The sequence below is a fragment of the Gopherus evgoodei genome, chromosome 1, assembly GCF_007399415.2.
Source record: "Gopherus evgoodei ecotype Sinaloan lineage chromosome 1, rGopEvg1_v1.p, whole genome shotgun sequence".
NCBI lineage: Eukaryota > Metazoa > Chordata > Testudines > Testudinidae > Gopherus > Gopherus evgoodei.
This window is the reverse complement of record NC_044322.1, coordinates 262,228,970-262,256,180: the sequence shown is the minus strand read 5'-3', so window position 1 is coordinate 262,256,180 and position 27,211 is coordinate 262,228,970. Positions and strand designations below refer to the sequence as shown.

The window sequence follows — 27,211 nt, the reverse complement described above, 5'->3', positions numbered from 1 at the left end:
TTCAATCTTCTGATAAGATTTTTGCTGCTTCATCTGGTTCAGCATTGAAAAACTTCTACTTCTGGAAAGTCTTCAGACATTCATCAAATCGGTGTTAAGAGGTTTTTCTGGTAATAAGACATTCTATCCAAGGACAAAACTTGACGGTCTGTTTGCTAAAGGTATTTACACCAGCATTACACCATTTCATATAGTTGAAAATCCTTATATGCTAGATTTTTTTCATAAATTGTATCCAGTGTGCAAAATACCAAGTATGAAATGGCTTGTGAGAAGTCTTCTGAATGCTGAAGTGATCAATGTGAAAAGGAGTTGGTGTTCTTATTGTGCAAGCTCGTCATGTGTGTCTAGTGCAGAGGTGGGCAAACTACAGCCTGCAGGCCACATCCGGCCCATGGGACCCTCCTGCCTGGCCCCTGAGCTCCTGGGCCAGGAGGCTAGCCCCTGGCTCCTCCCCCATTGTTTCCTTTTCCACACAGCCTCAGCTCACTGCGCCGCTGGTGCAATGGTCTGGGCGGCGGGGCTGCGAGCTCCTGGGGCAGCTGCAGAGCCCGGCCTGACCCTGTGCTGCGCAGTGCTCTGTGCTGTGCGGTGGCGTGGCTGGCTCCAGCCGGGCAGCGTGGCTGTAGTGCCGCCAGCCACTGGTGCTCCAGGCAGCGCGGTAAGGGGGCAGGGAGCAGGGGGGGTTGGATAGAGGGCAGGAGAATTCAGGGTGGTTGTCAGGGGGCATGAGTGTGAATAGGGGTTGGGGCAGTCAGAGGGCAGAGAACAGGCTGAATGGGGGCAGGGGTCCCCAGACGGCAGTCAGGGGTGGGGACTCCAGGGGCAATCAGGGGACAGGGAAAAGAGGTGGTTGGATGGGGCAGGGGTCCTGGGGGGGAGGGGGGCCCATCAGGAATGAGAGGAGGGATTGGATAGGGCAGCAGGGGGCAGCAGTTCTAGGGGCTGTCAGGGAACAGGTAGGTTGGATGGGGCAGGAGTCTGGGGCCGGGCCATATCTGGCTGTTTAGGGAGGCACAAGCTCTCCTAACCGGCCCTCCATACAATTTCCGGGAGCCGATGTGGCCCCCTGGTCTAGTGTCTGATGGATGGAGCAATATTCAAAATGAGGGTGTCATCAGCTTCATGGTAACAACTCCACAACTAGAGAGTTTTACTCATAACAATGTGCAACTGAGCATCACCACGTAGCCCAATATATTGATGACTAGTTTAAAAATATAATCAACGAATTGGGTCCACAAAAAGTTGTTTCTGTTGTGGCAGAAATGCAGCTAACATGAAAGCAGCTTGGGCTTTTTGTTGATGAATGAGAATCCATACCTTCTGCATTATGGATGTGCTGTTCATATAATACAGCTTTTCACTAGCAATGTTGAAGATCTGACAACTTTCTCATCTCATGTCAAAAATTAAAAGCATTGTTAAGTTTTACAAAAAAACAAACAAGTACCAGCAGCCATTTTTTCCAGCACAAATTTAGTTTCATCCACATTGAGTAAGCCTTGTTATACTCAATAGGTATCTTCTATTATAAATGTCTCAAAGATCTTAAAATATGCAAGAAGGCTCTTCACTCAGTTGCTGCTGAAGAAGAGATGGCTTGGTGTCACCCCCAGTAATCTAAACTGAAATTCTTGACTATGCCTGAAGGATGCAAAATTTAAAATTAATTTCATTGCTTAAATCTGTAGCTCAGTTCATTCCGAAAACGAAAAATGATGGTTCTATTCTGTCTGATGCCAAGAACAAGTTCCTGGACATTAAAAAACACATTTGTGAGATACTGAACACAGTCCATTTACAGAAGCTGAAGAGGGGGAAGAAAAAACCCAAAATAATATCACAGCAAAATCAAGTGACCTTTCTGATGATGAATTTGATCCAATTTGTGATCTCAGAGTGGCTGTTGTAAATTTTAAAGGGATATACAAACAAACATAAATACAATTCTGATGGAGGTAGCAACTTATAAAGCAAGCAGCAGACTGTTCAGTCATAAAACAACATGAACTGCAATCCCAGCAGATGAATCAAAACAACTTGCTGCTTCCTCGCAGAAAGGGTCATGTCCTCCTAGAACTCTAGCTACAGTGGCAGAAATTCTTTTAACACTTCCGTGTACTACAGCATATGTGGAACAAAAAACTGGTTGATTTGGGGAATAATTCATTTCAAAACCAGAAATATACTGGAAATATACTGAATAATGGTCCTCAGAGAAACTATGCGGAACTTCAACCTTACCATGAATTTGTTGAGTCCGCGCAGGTCCAGGGGTTGGTGCCTTTGCGGGACGGTCCAACATGGGATGGAGCTCTGAGAGAGGCACAGGTAGTGCCGGCAACTGCAAGGGAGCAGCAGGTTGTTTATGCTGCTTCAGTTCCGGAGACAGCGAGCAGCGCCACACTGGTAGAAGTGCCAGAGGTGTCCGGTGCCAAGAGTCTTTGCCGGTGTCCGGAAGTGGTGCTGACCTTTCTGGTGCCACAAGTGCACTTTGAACTGATGAGGTCGGCACCGGGTCTCAGCCAGATGTCCTCAGCTCCGCACCAAGTGCCGCTTCCATAAGGAGCTGTTTCAAGCGAAAGTCCTGCTCCTTTTTAGTCCAAGGCTTGAATGCCTTACAAATGCGGCACTTATCAGATTGATGAGATTCCCCAGGCACTTCAAACGAGTCATTGGGGTTTCCCATAGGCATCAGTTGAAGGCAGGTCAAGCATGGTTTGAAACCCAGAGACCTAGGCATCAGCAAGAGTACCAGGAGGGAGGGGCCTCTTATCCCCAACTACTATTTACACTAAGAACAATAACTATTTACTGCTACTGAAGAACTAACAACAACTACTTTTAAAACTATAAACAAGTGCTACACTAGAAGCTAGGGAAGTGGAGTTCAGCTAAGCCGTGGTCCACAGTTCCAACGACCGTCACAGGCAGTAAGAAGGAACTGAGAGGGTGCTGGGTCGGCTGGGGTATATATCCGGCACCGTAAGGGTGTCACTTCAAGGGGCGCCTTAGCCGACCCACCGAGTGTTGCTAGGGTAAAACTCTTCCGACGATCGTGCACATGGTGCCCACACACCTAATTGGAAACAATATGAGCAAGCACTCAAGTAAGATTCTGCCTCTCTCCTGCAACTACAGGTTGAGAATGTACCATTAGCCAGTATGAGCGGCTTCTCAAGGATCCATACCACTGTAGTTACAGGCCGTATGAGAGCTGCTGGAGCTGAAATGGTTCCTTTCCTTCTCTGACTAGGTTTTCTTCTAGAATTGGAGTCAGCAACACAGAGAAGCTGCTGCCGCCACTGGAACAGTCCCTTTGAACTCCCTATAGTGGGAACAGGAAGATAGCTGGATTTTCCAACATGAACTGCTAATGCTGGTGCCTGTGCACACTCCTGTGTGCCTAAAAAGACTCCTGGAGACTTCCCAAGTAGCTAGGGATTTTGACTGCTCCATTCTCTTTCTCCCTAGACTCTGATGAAGATGGAACTGGGAGGATCTAGTGTATTGCCGTTTCTGGGAATCAGCCTAACTGCCTGAACCAGGGCAGGACAGAATCTGCACATGCTCTCCTTCTCCCTCTTCCCTGGAGTAGGGATAGCTGTGGAGACCATATCCTTCCCAGAGATGAAGGCTGGAAGAAAAGGACAGAAGGAAGACATCCATGAGAGCAGGTAACTAAAAGGTCTACATATGGGACTGGAATACTTGCCAGGTGCCCTTCCTGGGGTTTGCAGACATGTACTAGAGCCAACCCAGCTCTAGCAGCAACTTCTTTGCCTCCACAGGATATGGGGCTCCTGAACCTGAGGTTTCCCAGTTGTTCCGATACTGGTAAGTCCCCTTTTGGCTGTTATTTCTTCTACCTCTTCCTGGACCTTACAGTAGCCTCCTGCTTCTTTGCCTCCTTAGATATTTCTGCCACTCCAACTGCAGCTCCTCAGCCTCAGTTCATTCTTACCCCCTCCCATGATCCTTAGGCTTCCTGTAGTTCCAGTGATTCCTTCCCCTCTGTTCCCCATGAAAGCCACACAGTTCCTGTCTCAAGGTTTTGATGCAAAGGGATCTGGTCTCCACAGCATCCATAGAAGATGCCAGCTATCTCACCTTGCTGGATACCCTTTTCCCTGTCAAACACCCTGCTCCAGCAACTGCTCTCCAAAGTAGCCTGTCCTGCTCCTTAGCAGCCACCCAGCCTCTCCTGAGTACATGGATGCCTAAACCAAAGACTTCTCCATTGGCTCATTCTTTGGTAATCTTTGCTCTTGCAAGGGCTTTCTGGCTCCTTTCCTCTCCCCCAGCCAGGTCCAACATCTGGGTAATTAATAGAATATACCATGTTTGAAATAACCGCACTAACGGGAAGAAGAAGATCAAGTCCCAGCCCAGACTCTCTCTGTGTAGGATGTAAAAGAAGTACCCTGCAATATTGCGTGTGCATGTGCATGCCTCTCAGATAAGCTGCAGAACATGGGCCCCAATTGGTTATAAAAAGCACCAGTATTCCTCCTCCTAGGGCCCCCCTGCAGAGTCTCTCTCTACAGTTGTAGTCGCTCTCTCCTTATAAAGCTGAGCACAAGCCAACAGTTCAATTTGTCTCAGTCAGTAAAAGTGGGAGTGCAGGGTCCATCTGCCCTCCTCAGTGGCAGTTTTCCTTCCATTTTTACTACTGTGGCCTAGAAAGCCTAGGATCTCTCTGGGTTTAACAGAAACATTGTGTTGTCTCTCAGGGCAGGTTTCGTCATTGTTTTACTCTGGCCCTTTTATTCAGAGTAAGTGGGAAGAACGAGTTTGAAGTTCTCACTCTAAGTGTTGGGCCACCTTCAGGTTGTTGATTTCCCACAGTAAAAATCTAGGATACCTATACGTATTTTGGGATATCACCTAGGATACATTTGTCAAGCATCTTGTTTTCTTTAAGCCCTCCTTACTATTTCTGGGAATCCCATCTGGATCCTTGTTCTTCCTTGCCTCTCTTACTTACCCTTACATGTGGGAGAGAAGACTACACAAATAACACTATTTACTCTGTCCAATGGAAAAATCAGCATCTAGCAACAGTGTCTTCAGTCAGTGCTAGAGGTGCAACCAAAGCACCCCACTCCTCCTTCCTCCCTCTCCCATGCCCCTTACAGAATAGCACAGAGGAGAACCGCACTGGATGTTTTCTGTGCGGCAGTAGTGGTGACTATAGAAGAGTCCAAAGACAGATCCTAAGTAAGGTTTTACAAGTGCTAACAAAAAGAGGATTCGCCAAAGAAACAAAACCAGACACTGAACCACTACAATGATAATGACTGTATGGTTATCAAGATATATAGAACCGTTGTGAGAGCATTTTACATCTTGAGGATACTGCTGGAAACTACAGCTCAGAAAACCAGAAACCACCTGGAACTCAACAACTACTGGAATAAGCAAGAAGCAGGGATAGCTAGAATTTATCCCTGAAAGAGACCACAAGATAGAAGACAACAATCAAAGGTTCCTATGGGACCTAATGTGCACACCAAGGTCTGAAATTAGAAAAATTTAATCCAGCAGAAGACAGTCCTGCTGCCCAAAGAGAGTGAAAACAATAGGGACCATGAATAATAAAGTTTCCAGAGCTACACAATTTAAGCTATAAACATTTACTACTCCAGGGAGGAGTGGGGCGGGAGCTATCAACAATCAATAACTAAATTTACAGAATTCAGAAAACAAAAACAAAAAACCAAGAATACCCCCATACCCGGGAAGAAAAAGAAGAGAAAAAGAGGAAAACTCCATTACCGTGGATCCAGGACTTCGCCGATGATTTCTTCCAGCTTGTCGACAAAATTAACAAAGTCTGAAAGTCCCTTTACATGGGTTCTTAAAGTATCAAATGGTGAAGGTGCATAACCTTTTCCTCCAAGTTCTATCATTCGGATGAAAGATGTTGCCATCTATTATCAGAAAAATATTTAGGTAGATAGAACTATAGTGGTAAAAGATGTGTATAACATTAGGAAGAGAAAATTATGAATTGTTTTGAAGAAGTAATCCTCTCCCAAGGCAGAAAGGCAACTGGTTGTTAGCATGAACAGTCCTAGCGAAGTCAATGGGGTTACGCATTATAGTAATCATTATGCCTGGTGACAACCATTGGCAAGATCACAACTTAAAATAGTGCAGCATTATATGAGGTCCAAAATTATTCAAAATTAGGTCCAAGTAATTAAATTTGGCAAAAGGTTGTGCTTAAACTTTAAAATATCACTGCGCACTATTTTATAGATATATGCCCGAGTAACTTTTTGCACGCAAGCTGAACTCAACAGTCCTACTCATAGATATGACTAGGATGAGGGACATACTGTGCTTTATTAACATTTTTTACAGTGAGAATGACTAAAAGTTAGTCACTGAAGTGGCCTAATTTTCCAGACACCCACAACTTTCCTGCGGGGAAAGGGGAGAAAATGAGAGCTCAGGATGTTCACCACTGCTGAAAATCAAGTCAAGTCAGTTTTATCTACTATATAAATATTGTAAAGTTTTCATATATTTATGCAGTAGATCTATACATATAGTAGATAAAGTATTATTAAAAATATAAAGACTGCCCCACGCAGAACACTTCCTATTTTACAGCAACTTTCAGAAGAATTAGTTTTCTACTTCTACTTTTTTAGATAAACAAAACTTTTGACAATCCTATCTGTTTGCAAGGATACAATAGTAATTGTGTATATAATTTTTAACTTCAGATTATAAAAAGCTCATGACCTCTTAGGACTTGCAAACAGTACAACTGAAATAATTCTAGCAAAGAAAGAAAGCAGATCTGCCAACATTCATATCTTTGCTCTGTTAAAGATTTGCTGTGGATTGCATGTGGTTCATAGGACCTTGCGTCCTCAATGGAAAATATTTTGGCTTCATGTAATTTATCCTAGACAAAGATGCCAAAAAGAGAAGGCTTCTTTATACAGTAGAGAAGTTTCCCCTTTGGCAACTGAGAAGGAGAGAGGGTAATGAATCCAGTCCAAACACTTTTTTTTTTTTAAACACAACATTAATACAACATTAGGAGCTGAAATAATCCTAGAACTGAAGTTTCACAATTTTTTCCATATTTATTCAACCATAAGATCATGGGAGTTCAGCTGCTTCAGCATAAATAAAGGTTACTTTACCCTACAGTAAGAGTGGTTTTTCACTGCATCAGTGTATTCCACTGTAGCTGCTCATGCACCTCATGTACACAAGATCAAACTCTTTCAAATAGCAGTGTTTCTCAGGGCCACATACACACCCTATGATTTCTTGTGCTCCCACACAAGGACATAAAGGGCAGAGCTGCTGCAACCCTCCCTTAGTTTCTTTGCCGTTTGAATCCCATGGTAGTGGAGGACTCTGAAAAGCAAGGATGGAGGGCAGATTGTGGGATCCACACTGACAATAACATCTTAAAGAACCAGTTAGTGTAAGGTATGTAACTTTTCTCTTCCTGTATGTGTCAGTGTGGCTCCCATTATAAGTGACTGACAAACGGTGTCACGGAGTCCCCGGGCGATGCTCTGGAACTGCTCTCTATGAAGCCAGTTAAGATTCTGGTGAAATCTCCTCTCTGTGAGCAGACTGTCTTCAGGGCAAGGAGCTCACACAGCTTCCACCTTCCTGGGTCTGACCTTTGGAGCATTCAGCATCCTCTGCCCCTCCGTGCACTTCCCGCAGCAAGTCTGCCCTGGCGGGCTCCTGGGGAAGCCACAAGGTCCTGCACCCCCACTTCGCAGTCAGACGTGACTCTTAGCCAACCAGTAAAACCGAGGTTTATTAGACGACAGGAACATGATCTAAAACAGAGCTTGTAGGTACAGAGAACAGGACCCCTCAGCCGGGTCCATCCTGGCGGCCAGCGAGCCAGACAGCCACGTCTGCCCTCACTCCTCATCCCCAGCTAACTTCAAAACTAACTCCGCTTCCAGCCCCTCCTACTCTGGGCTTTGTTCCTTTCCCGGGCCAGGAGGTCACCTGATCTCTTTGTTCTCCAACACCTTTAGCTATCTCCTTGCAGGGGCGAAGTTTTTTTCTGTCAATGTAGCAAAGTAAGGCTCAGAAAACTTCTAATGTATATAACTTTGCTCCTGAAGAAGAGTGGGTTTCAGGAAGAAGACAGGCAGATTTATTGGTTGATTCAGATGGAATCCCAAGCCCACCATGGGGATGAACTTTGATTGAGGTTTCAGCACCACCAAAACCTCATGAAACACTGTGTAGGAAGGCCCTGCTGCAAGTACTTGGAGTTCCCTCATTCTCCTGGCTGATGCAATTGCAACTAGGAAGATAGTCTGGAGTAAAATGCAGTCTGAAAGGAGCTCAAAGGGTGGTCTTTAGAGTCCTGAGAGGACAAAGTTGAGGTCCTAAGAGGAAGTAGGCCCTTGAGGAAATCCAATACCATCAAGTGAGTGGAGACCAAGCATGACTGTACAGGCAAATAGCAAGCAAAAATGTCCGTGAAGTAGGTTTCATCTGCATCAGTGATGCTGACTACAGGTTAAGTGGAACTTTATTAAACCTTATGAACTGCTCTGTCCATCTGGTTGAGTTGCTTCCAGTTTAAATCTGTGCTCCCTGTTCCCTTGGCGTCCCCTCAGTGACAGCCCCTCCAGGGAACATGGGTCCTCTGACTCCAAGTCCATTGATCATGACACAAGGTGGACCTCAACTGGCCAAAGCATAGTAAAATGAAGGAAGTAGTAGCAGATCCACAGTACTGAAACCTAAATAGTGTTCAGGCCCCATAGAGCATCCCAAATAAAGAACTTCTTCCAATTTGACAAATAAGTTCTTCTGGTGGACATCTTCCTGCTCTGTATCAGGATATCCTGGACTTATCTAGAGCAGTCCGTCTATGGCACTTAACCAGACAACATCCAGACCATCAGATGCAGATTCTAGATGAAATGTCTGACTACAGTGCTGCCTCTGCCAGTATGGAGCTACACAAACAATTTTGTCAGTCTCAATTTTGGAAATCACTCTGAGGATAAAGGAGAGTCAGTGGAAAGGCATAAAGGAAGCTTGGCTTCCAATGCAGAAGAAAGGAATTAGGCAATGTTCCCAGACTCATGATCATCCCTTTCAAACAAATTCTGACAATTGGCATCATCCTGGGTGGCAAATGTGTCTACCACAGGAACCCAGCCAGTTACAAAATACTGTGTATATGATGGTTCTCCACAGGAAGAACTTGCGATTGGCCATGGACTGCCTGCTCAGGAAGTCTGCCATGTTATTGCTGAATCCTGGGAGATGGGATATTGGGGTTATCCCAAGTCAATGGCATCACATCCATAACTTGATGGTCCACCAAACACAGAAGAAATGAGTATGAACCTCCTGGCTTGTTGACGTAGTACATCACAGACTTGTTGGCTATTAGGTTCAGCACTGTGGCATTTTGAAGACCAGATAGTAAGTCCATACAGGACATTGATATAAAGCTGAAAGTCTTCCAGGAACCAGGTCCCTCAAATCTGTAGATGGTCCAGGTTGTCTCCCTCACTTGCTCCTGATGCACTAGTAATTAAAGTTCTTGTTGGGAGGTGGGATATAGAAATGCACACCTCCATGTCCATTTTTAGGTTCTTTCTACCATCTCTGTTATGCAATGCCATGAGGTGGAACCACAACATTCTTTTTTATTTGAGTGTTTTGTTGGAGAAGAGAGTCAGAGTGGCTACAGGGAAGTCTGGCAAGCAGTGCAACATACCTGCATGCTAACATAGGGCATAGCAGCCCCAGACACATTCATACTGTCATCGTTGACTTGGTTTTTATTGCAAGTAATGGCAGTTGCACTGAGAGGAATCTGTCATTGGGAAGGTATGCTCCTGCAAACCTGGATTTGATCTAGGCTTCTATGAAGACTGTCACCTGTCATGGAATAGACTTTTGTCATTCACCAGGAGACTCAGCTGAGAGAATAAGGACAGAGCATAGTTCAGGCTCACAGCCATCTCCTCCCGAGATATGCCTGTGATCAGCCAATTGTTGAGGTAATCACAGACATGGCTACCTCTCCTTCTGAAATGAGCCACTACTATTGCTAGGCACTTAATGAAGATTTAATGCCATGGAAAGTCTGAATGGCAGTATCTTGTTTTGGTAATGATTGAGCCCCACTGTGAATCTTAGGTACCTCTTGTGGGCTGGATGGATGGCTATGTATAAGTACGCATCCTGCAAGTCAAGAGAAGACCAAATGTTACCATTCTGAAACTCAGGCATCATATGTATTTGTTCAGTCTAATGTCTAGTATACTATTAAGACCCCTTTCTTCTGATATTTTTGTCTTCTTCCTGAAAGAGAAGAAACCCTCTTCCCTGGTACTCTGTAGGTACTTTATGGCTCCTAGATAAAGCAGTAAGACCATTCTTGTTGTAATATTTTCTCAAGAGAGGGATCCTGAAGGAAAGGGCACGAAATTTGGTAAGGATGTCGTCTGGAAATGGACAGGATAGCCTGTACTGCCAAATTTGCCAGCTGTGAAGGCTGCCTAGGCATGGCGAAGAAGGGGCAAGGTGGTTCCCAAAGATAGGTGAAAGCTCCAGACTGACTCGCTCCCATCAAATCTGCTGTATCTGAGTGCAAGTCGGGTTAGCCAAGAAGGTGGAAAACAGTCACCCCCTAGAGTACCTGGGCTCTCTGTGGGTGCTTTGATTGACAACCACAAAAATAGGACTGTGTCCTCCGCTGGGGCTTATACTTTTAAGGTTCCCTATAGGGGGCCAGCACATAAATCCCTAAGGACAATACCATTGCTTTGAAAGGGAGTGGAGTACTTAGTCTATTTTCTGCTGAAGAGCTCCATCCCCTCAAAGGGCAGGTCTTCTAAAATGGCCTGCACCTAACAGTATGCCAGACACCTGAAACCATGAGGCCCATCTCATAGTGACTGCCCAGCTATCAACCATATAGCCATATCAGTTGTGTCCATGGATACCCATAGCTACATTCTGAGGACCATATGGTCCCACTTAATGATTTCCTTTAACTCATCCCTGTTTCTCTTGGTTTTTGGACGAGAAGGGAGTGACCTTCAACCCAAGAGAGAAAACAGTACTTTAATTACTAGGCTCTATTTGCCAGTCAAACAGAGTTAGAGAGAGATTGATCAACATGTCTTGCATCCAGAGAGGTCCAATTTTTTGTGGATCTGTATCCTTTGGTATGCCTTTTATGGACTCAGATTTTTCTTGTACTTCCAGAACAACTAAAGACTCTAGGTTTGGATTTGCATAAAAGTATTCAAAGCCTTTGAGGGGCACCCAATATCTCTTTCTCCACTCTCTTCGAAGTGGGAGGAAGAGTTGCCAGGATTTGACACAGTCCTCTGACCACTTCCAGGATCCCTTCATTAACGGGGAGAATAATTCTGACTGGCATCGTGACACTCAAAATACCAAAGTCTGAGATGCTTCTTTAGTATAAATGAAGTCTCAACATCCAGGGTCTTCACAATGTGGGTCTAGAAGTCCTGAAAATCTAAAGTCAATCACTGGCACTGAGGCTGGTGTCAGTGCCTATTCTGGCAAAGATGAAGACTCTGTGGCTGGAGACAGGGATTATTGTGATCCCTCTGTCACGTCTTGCTCTTGGGGACCGTGTCCAGTTCTAGTGTGGGAGGCCTGGCTAATGATGCAACCAGAGAATGGGATCTCCCCCTCTTTCTGTAAAGATAGGGGGGTGCGGTGGGGAAGGAATCTATTCCTGAATGCGTGTGATGACAGTCTCCAGTAAAGACAATATGGCCAAGGTATCATGCCACATGGGTACTGGCCTGACCAGTGCTAGCCCAAGTACCACTCATCCGGGGCAGTGCTCTTAATAAGGAATCCCACGTGTAGTCCTTAGGGTCACACACTAAAGGCAGAGGGAAAAAAAAATCTCTGCTCAACACCAGCAAGAATGAATACAGCAACAATGGCATGGAAGAGCATATCATCTTTGTACAGCAGTGCCATAGGTAGATAGGGCACTGGGGCTGATAGTCTCTTTCCATTGCAGGGAACAACTCCGGATATTTTTCAGATTCCTCCAGAGTATGTCTCAGATCTTTGCTGGGTTCCATCAAAGATAGAAAGGTCAGCATCAGAGATCTCATTCCCTCTGCCATTCCTGATCTGGTTAAGGACTCATATGCTCTGTCCTTGGAGGAATCATGTTTTCTTTCCTCTTTATGGGACTTCACTTAACATTTGCATCTATGTTTGAACTCCATTCAGCTGCATGAATGAGCCCCATCTTTCTGTATAGGCACAGGTGCTGGATTTCCTGCCTTGGGTAAGCACCAAGGCTGTCCATTTTTGGTGCTGAGATTTTCAGTTCCAAGGACCTGGCCAGTATTGAAGGAGTCGGCATCAAAGTCACCAGCGCTGGCTCTGCTGGTGCTTTCTTCAGATTCTTTCTAGTGCTCGATCTCTATGTACAATGGATGCTCGAGGAAGTGCTGGCACATACTGGTTTATCTGGCAGTGACCATCTCCTGTGGTTCTAAAATGAATCATATGGGCTGCTCCAATAGATATAGCTTGAGCGAAAAGGACTTGTACATAAAGCACCTGTCCAGGCTGTAGATATCCTAGTCTAGGGAAAAGGGGCATCAATTGTCCATGCTTGATAGGGATCAGTCTCTCACAGGATGGGCAAGGTTTAAACCTTGACAGTTGGAGTCTACTATGAGGCATAGCAGCTGACACCCAGCACCTTGTTCGACTGTGCAGGCATGGTTTCCAGGAACTTCTCCCCTCTTTTTTGCAGGGAGAAGGGACATCCAAATGAAGGGAGTGTAAAGATGACGCTTTCTTCATAAATGTAATGAAAACAAAAACAGTTTTTGAAGTATCTAAGAAGTGTTGCACACTCATTAGGTTCCATCTTGCTGTCATATGCAGAAAGAGGAAAGTAAAGTAGGATCACAGCTGCTGCATAAGCCCTTGTGAAGAAGCACAAGAAGGCCCAGGGGGCATGTATGGCACCAACAGACACTGCTATTCAAAAGAATCTGATCTTGTACGCATGAAGTGCATGCCCATTTACAGTGGGGCCCACAATGACACGTATTTAAAGAACATGATATACTAAATCCATTTCCAGTTCCATTCAAAATTATTCTTAACATCAGATTCAAAATTAGTTTGAATGTGTTAACAAAAAACAAAACAAAACAAAAAAGTAGCATACAACTGGGTGCTTTAAAGGTTGGAGACCTTTAAACAAATTCTCATCTCCTTATCAACTATGTGTAATTAAAACAGTATCCCTGACAGTGATATACCTTATGAGACAGGATCTCAATATTTGCCTTTTTAACACTTATTGTAAGCAGAATATGCTCCAAAACTCTTCTTTCACTACCTCTTAGAGGGAATTTTCACTGCTCTGATATGGTCTGCATGAAATTCCCTAAATCATAAAGCTTGTAATCATAAAGCCTAAATCATAAAGCTTGTAATAAAACAAAATGTATTAAAAATAAAGAAAAATTGAGTTGAAGCAGAAGAAAATGCATACGTAACATATTTAGAACTAAAAACTGTGCAGCAGTTAAACCAGATCAGTATGTGTAACATACTCATTCAGGATTCTAGTCATTACTTTGGATAGACAGTTTTGATTCCTGTTGCTCTCATATCCTTTTTACAACTTGGGGTACATGCACACAAAATTGTTTCCTTGCTCACCTTTGCATCTGATGTTCAAGTAGGCATCCACCCCACTCTGCAAGCTCTTTGCCTACCTCTGGACTAGAGCAATCTATGACACGTGTGCTAAAGGTGGCACGCAAGCTGATTTTCAGTGGCACTCACACTGCCTAGGTCCTGACCACTGGTCTGGGGGGCTTTGCATTTTAAATTTATTTTTAAATGAAGTTTCTTAAAACATTTTAAAAACCTTATTTACTTTACATACAATAGTTTAGTTCTATATTATAGAAAGAGACCTTCTAAAAATGTTCAAATGTATTCCTGGCACACAAAACCTTAAATTAGAGTGAATAAATGAAGACTTGGCACACCACTTCTGAAAGGTTGCTAACCCCTACTCTAGTCTAAGAGATAGGCTTTTCAGGTTATTTGTCCTGACTGGATGCATTAGCCTGATTCCAATTTGTTCTCAGCCTCACATCTGAGTTTAAAGACACATCACTCGCATTTTTATAATTATTTCATTACTTCTGATCTATTCCAAATATGTATTCTTGGAAGATTAATGCGGATTTGACACATACCAGGAAAATGGACATTTGTCTCTTCTGTGCAGCATGCTTTAGATCAGTGAAGGCTTCTCTTCCAAGTCCTCTATCAGGAATATTTAGAATATGAGCCAGGGCCAGATCATTATTAGAATTCACCAACAGGCTTAAATATGCATAAACAAATTTCTTCACGATCAATAGCAACTGCATAAGAAAGTGTCAAGTTAGCTTATGTCTTAAAAAAATTAAAATAAAAAACTATTTAAAACTGAATTAGATATATGCAGAAATCATCATTCTGAAAGAGTAAGAATATCAGTCATGCTGAATTACAAGACATTGACTTCTATACATATGGAGACTGGAAAATGATGAATGTAAGCCAGTATGGACCAAACATGTGGCATTTTTATGTGTTGCAAGTTTTTGTACATAATGCTACATTATCCACCTGAGATTTAGAGCATTCTAATTTCCCTCTCTCTTCAAACACTTTGATAAGCATCAGTTTCTATCTGACATTATCTGGGGCTTCCTCCATAAACATCTTACCAATAAAGGCGCTTCTTTCATAATCTAGGGCCCCACTGAAGTCACTGGAAGTTTTGCCAATGGTTCATGATTTGATTTTTAGTGAATCCACTTTTCAACAAGGTACTAGAACTTAAAGTGATAAACTGTGACCCCCCAAAAATGTATTTATATTACAGTTGCACTCTAGCATGCTAGGCCCCATGCAAACATAAGAAGGCAGTCCCTGACCCGAAGAATTTACAGTCTAAGCAAGAACAGACACACTAAAAGGAAAAGAAAATAGATCGGTGAAGAAGGTAAACAAGATTATATGGTTACTTAGGAAGTTATACGTATCTGAGTGGTTTTTTTTAAATGGGATAGCTGGGACGGAGATGTAGGAAGAAGAATCGTAAGAAAGGGAGAAGACACTAAGAACAAGAGGAAAAAAGTAGAGGAAAACTGAAGTTTAGAAAAGGAAAAAGAAGGAAGGGTGAGAAATGTATTTGTCAAGTAGACCAAGGAAAACTTATGCTGGTAGCAGCGGGGCAGAGTAAGGAGAAAACAAGAGTCCAAGTTTCAAAACAAGTCTGATGTCAGGTAGCTGAGAAAGTAGTTCTGGGGATGGAAGCAGACATGTTCTAATTTGTCCCCAAATACCATGCTGGAGCTCCCTCTTTTGGTAAGCATATGAATACTGGAGGGGGCAAGAGACTCCTACTGGCTGGTCAGTCTCCCCATGGTGGAGGTCAAGAGGAGAAGGGACGGGGAGGCATGGGTACCCAGCATTTTCAGGAAGCCCATGCTGGTTTGACTGAGGACAAGCAAACGCCAACTTATGCCCCTGTCCCCTTTGAATTTGCTAGAGCTGGCATCACTACTGTTGGTGAGAGAGTTTCTCTAATGTGTAAGTGGGGTAAAGGAGTGGAAGTTAAATAAAATCTGAGGTGAAAATCCTACTGGAGCCATTACCTCACTGTGCATTTGTGAGCAAGTCACTAGACCACTATTCAAGGCAACATCTGAGTATAAAAGGAGGAGAGAAGACAAGTTATGGCCCGCAATTCCTGCCTTGACTATGCATAAGGAAAGTTAACTTTTTCTTTCACTTTAATGGGGACCTAACCTTACACCCCCTAACTAAGGGCTCCTACAGAAGCCTGGTCCTGCTCTTCAGGCTTGCAGAAAGACCCGCATCTCTTGATTCAAGGGGGCAGAGGAGAGCAGCATATAGCATGTTTTCTAGTCCTCTAAGCAGAGGCATGAACTACCAACAAGCTCAGGTGTGATACTGGAGGTCAAGCATTCCCTACTCTGACAATTTAGACTTGCAACACAATTTGCTCTTCCTCAATTATTGCATTTCACCTATTCACTTTTGTATATAGAGTGAATATTTGTTAGAAGTTGTAATGAAGACAAACAAAGTTTTACCTTCACATTATCCTGGCTGTGTCTCACTGGTGTTGAGGGTATGGAAAGACTAGAATTGTTCTCTTCTGATAAGCCAGAAATAAATTTTAACAGTTGAACCTTCAGTAAAATATTTAGAGTAGGATTAAATATGAAGATGATTGAAACTTGAAAAAAATTAGTAATTATTTCAATACTGTAAATAGCCTTATCCCAACAATGGTCTCCTCCAATCCTTGAAAGAGGAAGCAGACTGCAAAGGCCTCTCTACCCTTGAAGAGGCAAAAATATCAAAGAGGAACCTGTATAAGCAAGTAACCGAGATGCAAGCCTGAAAAACTAGTTTATGGGATAAGTTTTTATATGACAATGCTGGGCAGCAGCATACTCAAGCTTGTGTTGAAAGGTATGTTTGTCACTGTTTCAGCTGATGCCTCCAAAACAGAAAATGTAGGTCTACTGGTAATGTTTAACCAAAAAAGGAAGCTGCACACAGGAGGAAGAAAAGAAACAGCTAAAAAACAACCTAGGACACTGGAGGCAGAGTCAAATCCATGCCTAAGAAAGCTAGGAGGAAAGGTGGAGGCAGGGGCAAGATGGACAGCTATTTGCCTCAAACATGAAAAAAAAAAAAACATTCCCAGAATCTAGACCAGAGAGGCAAAACCATCTTCTGCTCCTTTCTATTTGGTTACACTTTAAGAATCTTGACATAGATCTAAAATTGTGTATGCCATTTTTCATCCTCTAGTCAAGCATTTTGATTATGATATTTAGATTTTATGTCAAATTCCTTTTCAATTAGACGTGGTTTATGGAAAACCACCACGTGCTACAGCCAAAATTGAGGCTCACTCACTGAAACTCAGATAGGTACTCATTGTACTCTGGAGGTCGATTCAAAATAACTAAAATTTAGGAAAAAAATAGTATTTGGTGATATTTCTATAGTTGACAGACATGGCAGCAAAAATAGAACATGAACGACTTACCATCACTTATCTCACTCAAACTGGGCCCTAAAGATGGATGAGGCTGTCTCTCATCAATCCGTTCAGTTCATTATTACTAGTAGCCTTTTACTTTTATCTTCTCACGATTTATAAAATTTAGGGTTTGGATCAAATAAAGTAACTGTAGTTAACCAAAACTGCCTTTCACTAACTTATCTTATTATGTATTCATTTCAATTGTTTCTCCCACAGAATCTTTGAAGTTTATTTCAATCAGTATCAGTCTATTGATTCTTCATGTTCAGAAGTACTATAAATTGTTATAGGCACACAGCAACTCTCCAAAACAGGTCATATTTTTGGAATTTAATGTACTCTCATATCCACATTGATATATCATTACAAAGCTTATTTTATGTATGTTTAGATGAGCTATGATGTGGATCAGTCAAGTGGTGCCATAAGACTATAGGTAAGGTGAAACAATCGTACCCTAAATTAGAATAATTTTTTTGCCCAGTTTAGAAATACTGAAGCTGGACTATGACTACAGTTTTCTGTTTAAATTAAAATTAACATCTTAATGTGTGTTAATTAACACCTTAATATGGCCAAAACCATCAACAAAGAATGTATTCAAAGATGCATACTGGTTTTGCATGGGTAATTTTTTTTTTTCAGATCTGATGAAGCTGTTTAGCAGATGGCAAAAATGGCAGATATCAACATATTGCATATTTCACATCACACATTAATAGCCAAAGTATCTCAAGTTATGACCACTGTTTGTGCTGCATAGTAGATAGATATAAATGAACGTGATTTCCTAATGTACTGCTTCTCCATTTGTAAGCTTTTGTACATACAAAGTAGCATCTATTCTGATAAAAAGTTTTAATTTGTAACTGCCTATGCATGCAGTACTAGCCTTCTTGAAATATTCTGGAAACTAACTTTTTAATTCAGTGACATTTATGCAAAGGTCAGTATTAGTATTATAGATGAAAATACATAGCTTTTGCATATTTGTAATATGAAGCTATGAGAGCAACAACTAACCTAATAAGTAGTGAAAACAAAGTCCACAAACAAGTCCTTGACTCTGCATTGAAGAGGCATAAAGAGCATGTTACAGCTCTTATCAACATTTCATCAACAATATGACAAACCCATTTGACCTTGAATCACATCCAGAGGTGATCATCATCATATTTACTGGACTGCAGGTAACATCAGGTGCACAACTCTCTACTGAAAACAGCAGGATGTTGGTGAAAAACAAATGGAGAGATTTGGGAGAGATGCACCCAGTTCTGATGGAACATATAGCTTCTTCTGTCAAGTTAAGAAATCTCACATCAAAAACATTTGCTGACATGGCCTCAAAGACCAAATTTAAGTCTGGCAAGGGAGGAACAATCACAGCAGCTATCAGTCCATAAATTGTTTTTCACAGAGCCTTGTCCTTAGTAAGGATGCAGAGATGATGTTTCAATGGCAATTGTTCTTAGTCACAGAATAGAACCTGTGCCTATGTTCTTCTTTCATGCAATGGAATAATGAGAAGAACAAAAAGCTGAATTAGTGCATCAGCTGGAAGCTCAAGCTGAAAGAATCCATGAGCTAAGAGCATGCAACAAAAACCACACAGTGTACATCAGAGATGTCATGGCTGTCATACAAACAATGTCTGGAAACAAATTCCACATATACAGTGAACTGGTTGCTGAAAACTTGAGGCAGGTCCTAAAAGGATCTGACAAAGCTAATTCTGTAATCAAAGTCTTTGGCAGATGTGACAACAATAACTCCTTGAAAACTGCAAAAAGACAGCGCTGGATGGGATCTAAGGTGGGATGCAAGAAATACCCAGTGATTGGTGGATGCCCTGTGCCTCCATGGAAAAAAATTTCTAAATGTGGCATCCAAGAAGCAGTCACTTGTAAGATTCCTCTGTGAATGTATGGTTCAAGACGCACCCGAAAGTGTAGGAGCACATCCAGTACAAAACACTCCTCCTTACTGCAGACTTGTCCAGTGGTGGAGTAGCAAAGTCCATCGCCGGTAGAGGTGTTGAAGAAGCTCAAGTCTCATACAGTACTCAAGAGGAAGCAGACGCAAAAAATGCTTCTGCATACTATATGTGCCAACACGGCTTCTGGGTCTCTTAATGCCAAAGGAACCATAGAATTAGGTCATCTGGTACAGATGTTTTAGTCCCTGTTGTTTACTACCTTCAAAAAAATGGAACACAGATAAAATGTGGATTGAAGCAGGCACCATTACCAGCACAACTGATGTGTCACTTCATACCTGCATGGGCCATTTGTAATGCATTCCTTTGACTTCTGCAACACACTTCCTGCTGTACATCCATTAACAGAGAGTGTCACTATCATCCTTATTTGGTATGGGGAGGAGAAAAAGGAATCGTTATTTAATGTTATCAAAACAGAGAGCTTACTGCTTCAGAGGTCTTGCCAACATTGGAAGAGAGTGACAGACAAGGCACAACTTCTGCAGCAAGAAGTTGGTAACAGAGCTGTACAACCAGACCAACAAATAAAACCAACCAACCAACCCAAAGACCCACAGACACCTGATTTACTTATGCCTCAATCTAGCCATCAAAAAGGACAAGCCACAGGCCAAACTATCATGTGAGGACAGTTTCGAAGAGTATGTCAAAAGAGCATCTTGGCAAACAAATATTTAGATGTCTTAGCACACAGGTAAACCAGATATTGGATCACCACTGCAAAATAGATGGAAAAATGTGGATGATGAACAACTTTCTGTATTCTTCAACAGGGCTTTAGAGAAGAGCCCAGAGCTGGAGCATAGAGCGGCAGGTTCTTGCCTGGAGCTGGAGCACAGCTCCAAAGCCCTGATCTTCAAGGCATCTGAGCATCTTCAAGACCTTATTTGTGCTTCTACCAGTAGGGGTCATTGCACAATAAACTGTGTGCTGCCTACAGACAATATTCCCTGCATAGAAGTGTACATGCCAAGGCAGCAAAGACTGTGGTAACCCATTGTGCTGCTTTCTTGATGTGTCCACAAGCGTAAGTCACCCTGTTATTCCTCTGCCACAGCATAAAAGGAATTTGTTGGTGCTAAACAGTGTGACAACTCCCCATCACCCCAATCTGTTATCAGCCAAACTCCTTAGAACTCATCAGCCCTTACTTGCCTTGCAGGTAACACTTCCTGAACACCACCTTGCAGTTCCTGAACCCCCTGGAAGAGCATTTCTCTGCAGTATCCAGCCCTGTTACTGTACACTCACAAATCTATTGTCTACAAAGAAACAGAATAAACTCTCAGCTGAGAATGCACACCTCACTGTAAAACACTACTAAGATGAATTTATAATAAAACAAGAATAAGTTTATTAATAAAGAAAAGAGATTTAGGGGATACTATCAGAGATCATAGAAACAGAATATGGCTACAAATAAAAGTATAAATCACACTTTCTAGGGAATAAAACTCAACTCAACAGGCTACAGTCCTTGTCTAATGCAATTTTCTCATCTACAGCCACTTCTTAGCACCATGCAACCCACATGACTGGAGATCCACTGTTCATGAATGCAAAGAGCATTGACCTTTTTGTTCTGAGTGATGGATAACCAAAATGTCTTTTTGCTTCTCCTCATAGCCTCAAAGTTGATGGTCTGTGTCACCAGAGTCAGGATGAACCCCTGGAGTTCAGACTTCAGCGTCTTCCCATACTGAAGATTTCACATCCTCATGTTAAATTTGTTCCTCCCGTGTATCAAGGATGCAAATGAACCGCCTATTGTCTCTTCCATCACCATGCTCAATTTTTATTGGAGATGAGAAGATCACTATTCTCCCTCTTTTATGGAAGAAAACCCTGTTTCTCCCTTCGTTTCGTTGCAGACTTTAAAGCATAACAGTAAAAGTGTCTAATTCCTTAATACATACATTTCATAATATTAATGACTAATAAGTCACCAGCTTTCACTTGATATCTTACACAACATTCTTTATAGATAAATATCGTGACAAAAATGGAGTTTGGTGTAATGAGTTTGTCAGGCTTGACAGGAGTAGCTGTTACATGACATTGAACCCTTTAGCAGTGGGCATTGAGGGGTTCTTAGGGTCACACCCACCCACTCTCAGAGATAATGATGACTAAGCTGATGATAATGATGTTGACTAGAAGTCACCAGAGCTATTACATTTAAATGATACCTTTATCAATTACTAGATTTTGTAATACCCTTGGATTGTTGTTGTGATGCTTTGAAGTCACAAAGAAATCCAATTTTATGTCTTGAAATAATATATAGAGTCATTAAATTAACAGGGACAAAAGCAAATATTTAAAAAAGTGGTCTTTTTAATGTGTTTATGACATCATTGTTTATCTTGATTCTATAATGGCACCACTTGACAACTCCACATCATATCTCATCTTAAAGTAAACATAATAAGCTTTCAAATGGTATGTGATGTGCATGTTTGTAGAGAGGGTACATTAAGTCAACCAAATTGGTGGTGTCTGCCACTCACTTATTACATTTCAGTCAGGTGAGTTTTCTGCCCCCAAAGACTACCTGACCCTTAGAAGGACTGTGGTTTCCATGAGACAGGAGGGTAGGGAGAAATGTTTAAATCACAAAAGTTTACTCTTTAAAAACAAATTTAATAATTACAAAACTAAACTTTCTTCCCCACAGAAAAACTAAGCAACAGGTATGAACAATTCATGGCTTCTGAACAGATCTTAATATTATTGCGCTTCTGATCTGGAGTTAACTATATTGGTACACAATTTCAAACATAAAGAGACATACTTACATGGGATATCTCTTCAATTTCAGATTTAGGTATTAATGTATGACACTGCTGGCAGATATCAATTAGATCTAACATATTACTTCTCTTTAAGAAGGAGTCATAAGCTTTTTTGATATCAGCATAATTTTCAGGTGCTTCCATATTCTCATATGTCAATCCCAGTTTATCATGTAGCAAGTATTTCCAGGTTTCCACCACATCACTAAGAGACACTGTGAAATCTCCATGAAGCTAATATAAAAAACGGGAAAAGTAAAAGAAAAGCATTATGCTTTGCTGGTAGTGTAGATATCAAAAATTTTAATAAAACAACATTCATATCTTTTAATACACTCTGTACACTGAAGTATTTTAATGCCGATTCATTTATATTAAACTCAAGGAAAAAAATGTTACTTCTAACTAGAGTTCTTGAAGTGTATTGACCATGCAGTTCAACAGACTTAGGCTATTTATTGGGGATCAATTTATTGCATCTAGTGTAGACGTGATAAAAATCAATTCCCGATCACTCTACCGTTGACTCCGGAACTCCACCGCAGCATGGGGTTGTGGCAGCAGTCGACTCGCCACCATCCTCACGGTCAGGTGAATCAACCTAAGATAGCGTATCTGAAGTAGGTGTATCTTAAGTCGACTCCCACCTCCCACTGTAGACGTAGCCTTAGAATATGCAATCTATTAGTCTCTAATTCTTAAGATAACAATGGTTCCTTCTGGCTTAAAAAAAAAAAACTATGGATCTTTAAAGACCTGTGCACATGCAAAACTATATTTATGAGCAGATGTGGATTAAGGTTCCTGCAGCCCTGGGTCAAAGCACGTGGGAGGCCCCTCCACACCACTTTATGCCTGCAGTCCCAGCCCATTCCGCTCCTTCTGCTTGTGGTCCCACCCCAGCCTTACCCCATTCTGCCCCTACCTCCATGGCCCCACCCGTATTCCACCCACATCCCTGACCACCCACTCCAGCCCCGCAATCTGTTTGCTTCTTTCTGCCCACCCCCACTGCAACCCCAAGATTAATAAAGCTTTGCTCCTCTGCCACAGCGGGGAGTGAGAACTCCCCCAGTCCTGAGGCAGCAGCAGGGAGTGAGAGCTCCTCCTATCCCAGGGCCACAGCGGAAGTCCCAGCGCTGGGGCTTCCCCCGCCCCACCAGGGGTGCCAATTTTTCCAGGGCCCCCCAGGCATGGGCCCCATTGGCCCACTGGATAATCCGCCACTGTTTATGAGAGTAGTCTGATTGGCTTCAAACAGGAGTATTCACATGCAGAAAGTTCAGCATGTGCTTAAGTGTTTGTAGTGTAGGTTTGCAGCAAGGAGGCCATGTGCATTCCAGAAGTAGAAATCTGCACTGACAATTTTTGGAGGAAACCCCTACCTTTAAAATATGCATTAACAGAATACTTGAAACAAAGTACCCTGTGTGAGAAGGAGCATGGATATCCAAGAAGGTAAACTAATTTTATTTTTCTATAATGTAGTTAATACTCCAAGTCTTCATTGTGAAGCTGCTAGGGTTACTACACCCACATACTCAAACCAACAAAAGCAATAAAATGAAGATTTCAGCCACCTGTGACAGGGTATACAAACCCTACATAAGCAACCAGTGGTTAAGGAACTACTCTAGGCTCAGCCAGCCACACCCACCACACCGGTAGGAAACGCTTCAACTGAAGGAGGAGTTAAAAGGGAGGGGAGCAGCTCATTTGATGGCAGCCCAAGGAGGAAAGCAGACCTGTAACTCCAGCAGTGAGCTGAGGGAAAGGCAGAATCTCTGCCCAAAAGGTCTCTCCATGAGGGAAGGGAGGACCTGGTACAGTCCGAGAGGGAAGCATTCCCCTCTCCTTCCCGTATGGGCTCCAAGTTTTGTTAATTCCCCTTTACTTTGTTTGGGCTACCCCAGCAGGGGAAAGCCCTAGGACTGATCTGACCCAGGAGAGTGGGCCACACCTCAGGAGGAGGCAGTTGCTGCCTGAGAGAGGAAAAGTTAAAAAAATAGGGATGTTTTAGTCTTGAGACGACGACTGAGAGGCCAGATACATTTTCAAATAAAAGTTAAGGGCTGTAATAATGACAGTGATCAGTTGTTCTCTATGTCCACTGAAGATAGGACAAGTAGTAATCATCTTAATCTGCCACAAGGGAGATTCAGGTTAGATACAGCAGGTCTCTGGTATCCGTTGGGGTTGTGTTCTTGAAAAGGGCAACAGATACTGAAAGGACATATACCAGGGACCCGCTGGTACAACAGTGGGGTAAGTATGAGGGAACATTTGGGGTGAGAGGGCTCCCAGAAAAATAGGAGGTCCTGTAAAAAAAGTGTGCTACCACTCTGCCCGCCATGCCAGAGCATGGGGGCTTGCCCCACTCCACCCACCCAGCGCTTCTGCTAGGGGCACAGGGTTAAGTGCTTTCTCTGCTCCACTCAGGCTCCAGCATCTGGCAGTTTCTTGGCTTGACTTTGCTCTAAATCAGGTATTTCTGATTTTCACCCAAAATCAATATGGTTCTGACCACTGATGCCTAGAACACTCCCTGAGGTTTTGGAATCAGATGTGCTGTTCCAAAGCTATCATGTCACATACAGAGAAACAGTGACCAGCCTTGCTTTGCTTGGCCAATGATGAGGAAGTTATGCAGGGTGGAAGAACGAATTGCAACTTCCTACAGAAGGTTCAATCTCTTTCGAGCCAAGGTGCTGGGGGAGTAAGTTCCAATGCATAGAGTCCTCAAGAAGAATGCTCTACCAGTATGTTCTGTGCATAAGTTATGGTCACCAGCAGCAAGTTTCTTTGTTCTCAGTTGTTCATTCCTATTAGTAGATTCAGGCCTGGTCTACACTTGAGTTAGGTCAAAGGAAGCTGCCTTAAGTTGACCTGTTAATGTGTGTACACACTACCAGGTCCTTTACGTTGACCTAAGTCGCCTCTGACGTCAACTTCTGTAATCCACCTCTGTGAGAGGCGTGGAATTTAGTTCAATTTTCATGGGCCGACTGCAAGGTAGTGCAGATGCAGCACTGTGTAATTTGATTTGATTGGCCTCCAGGTAGTGTCCCACAATATTCATCTGTGACCGCTCTGGAGATCATTCTCAACTCTGCTGCACTGCAGCCAGGTACACAGAAAACAGCCCCTCCTCTGCTAAAGCCCCAGGAACTTTTGATTTCCCATTTCCTGTTTGATCAGCTTTGGGAGCGTGCCAGCTTGAGCACAGCGGATCATGGAGACTACATGCCCCAAACATGCTCCAGCCTGGTCTGCATAGGAGGTGTTGGATCTCATCATTGTTGTGGGGGGAGAAGAGTCTGTACAGGCAGAACTCCAATCCAGCTAAAGAAATGTCGACATCTATGTAAACATCACTCATGGAATGTGGGAGAAGGGCTACATGAGGGACACACAGCAATGCCATGTGAAAATAAAAGAAGTTCACCAAGCATATCAGAAGGCAAGGGAGATGAATAATCAGTCATTCTGGTCCTGAACCCCATACATGCCAGTTCTACAACGAGCTGCATGCGAATCTCGGGGGTGACCCAACCAGCACCCCCACAAGCAATGTGGACAACTCACAGGTGTGTGAGTCTATAGACAACAAGGAGGATGATATGGTGGATGAGGAAGAGGAGGAGGAGAATGGGAGGCAGGCAAGCCATGGATCCATTCTCCCCAAAATCCAGGAAATATTTTTACCCTGGAGCCCTCTGGGTCCCAGGACATCATGGTGGCCAACCATGATGCCAGGGAAGGCACCTCAGATGAGTATACAATTACAATGAAAGTTCAGTTAAATTTTAGCAGGCACACACATTCACAGTAAATATGCAATATCACTGAACAAGGGAGGTGCTGTGGTTCTCTGCTTACAAGAGGCCGTTCCAGCTACACTGAGGCTGGCCCCCAGAAAAGACAATTTATGTGGACTAGGATAGCCCAGGAATCCTCCATGGATCTCTCTAGGAAACTTTCATGGAGGTACTCTTCAATCCTTTGCAGAAGGTTTCTGGGCAGGGTAGTCGGGTAGTCTTATTTCTTTCACCATGGTAGGACACTTTCCCACGCAACTCCTGAATTAATTCTGCTGGCATCATTGCAGGACACAGCATAGCAGCATATGGCCCAGGTCTATACCCAGATGCTTGCAGCATCTGCTTCCTTTCCACCTCTGTTAACCTCAGGAGACTGATATCACATAGGGTCGCTGCGGCAAATTGCCGGCACTATTTTGATGGGTCTCGCGCTCTCTCTTCTTTGGGGAGGGTTCAGGGCACCATTTCTTGCCCCTGCAGTGGAATGTTAACTGCCCCACTAGTCTCCTAAAGGAGGGGAGTGGAGAGGGAGGGACCTGGGCCTGCCCTCTACTCTAGGTCCCGGCCCTGAAGATAGTGGTAAATCACTTGAACTGACATTTCCTTCCCCTGGGCTAGTTCCCTCTCCTGCCCTTCAGCTTGTGGGGAGCTTCCTGCCCTCCCTCTGTACAAGCCAGGTGCTCCTTTACCTAGGGTCTTGGACTTCTTAGCTCACCGCAGCACTTCTCCAAACTGTCCTCTACTTCCCTTCAAACTGTCCTCTACTCCAATTCCCACACTGTCTGATTGAAGCAGGGGGTTTTATCATGTGACTGGCTTCAGGTGCTCTAATTAATCTATAGCAAACTTTCTTCCCCTTACAGGGAATAAGGCTCCCTTCTAACCCTCTTCTGCTGCCCTCTGGCCATGCTGTATCACAGTCGCCTAGGAGAAACGGGGGAAGTTCTCATTAAAGGTGCTCTTACATGGGGAAAAAAGGGCACGTAGATGCACCCTGGCCCCCATGTTCCAGATCACCAAACCATGCGGCCACTAATGTGCCTTTACTGTGCTCAGCAAATAATTTAAAGTGGCTGATAAAGGACTGAGGCCCCATATGAGAGATTCCACAATTTGGGAGTGAAAATGTTCCCCTCCACCCCATTCGTAAACAGTTTCCCATGGTTCTGTGGGGGAGAGCCATTGTTCGATTAGCTACCTGTGCTCCCGACATGAGCCTGCCATAAACTTCATTAGAAGTGCGGTCACCAATGACCCAGAGGTGGCACACTCACCGTGGCTCGAGCAGCAAAACAGCACAGTGAACAGTTACTGATTCCATTAGTTTATGGCTTGCACCTAGTACAAGGGTGGTTTTTTGTTGTTTTTTTAGAACAGTTTTATTCATGTACAATCACTCCTTTATTTTGCCCCGACAGCTGGAAATGTGTCCTTTGGTGTG

General features: G+C 43.2%; 1 protein-coding gene across 1 annotated transcript in view; it reads right to left on the bottom strand.

The window, feature by feature from the left end:
* The window catches only part of PARPBP (PARP1 binding protein), a 118,750-nt gene that overhangs the window by 77,482 nt on the left and 14,057 nt on the right, over positions 1-27,211 (bottom strand). Inside the window, exons 4-7 of the mRNA XM_030544399.1 lie at positions 21,953-22,183; positions 16,185-16,283; positions 14,271-14,441; positions 5,782-5,936 (exon numbers count right to left, since the gene is read on the bottom strand). Of these exons, the coding sequence (XP_030400259.1) occupies positions 5,782-5,936; positions 14,271-14,441; positions 16,185-16,283; positions 21,953-22,183 (656 nt within the window). The remainder of the gene's footprint in view (positions 1-5,781; positions 5,937-14,270; positions 14,442-16,184; positions 16,284-21,952; positions 22,184-27,211) is intronic.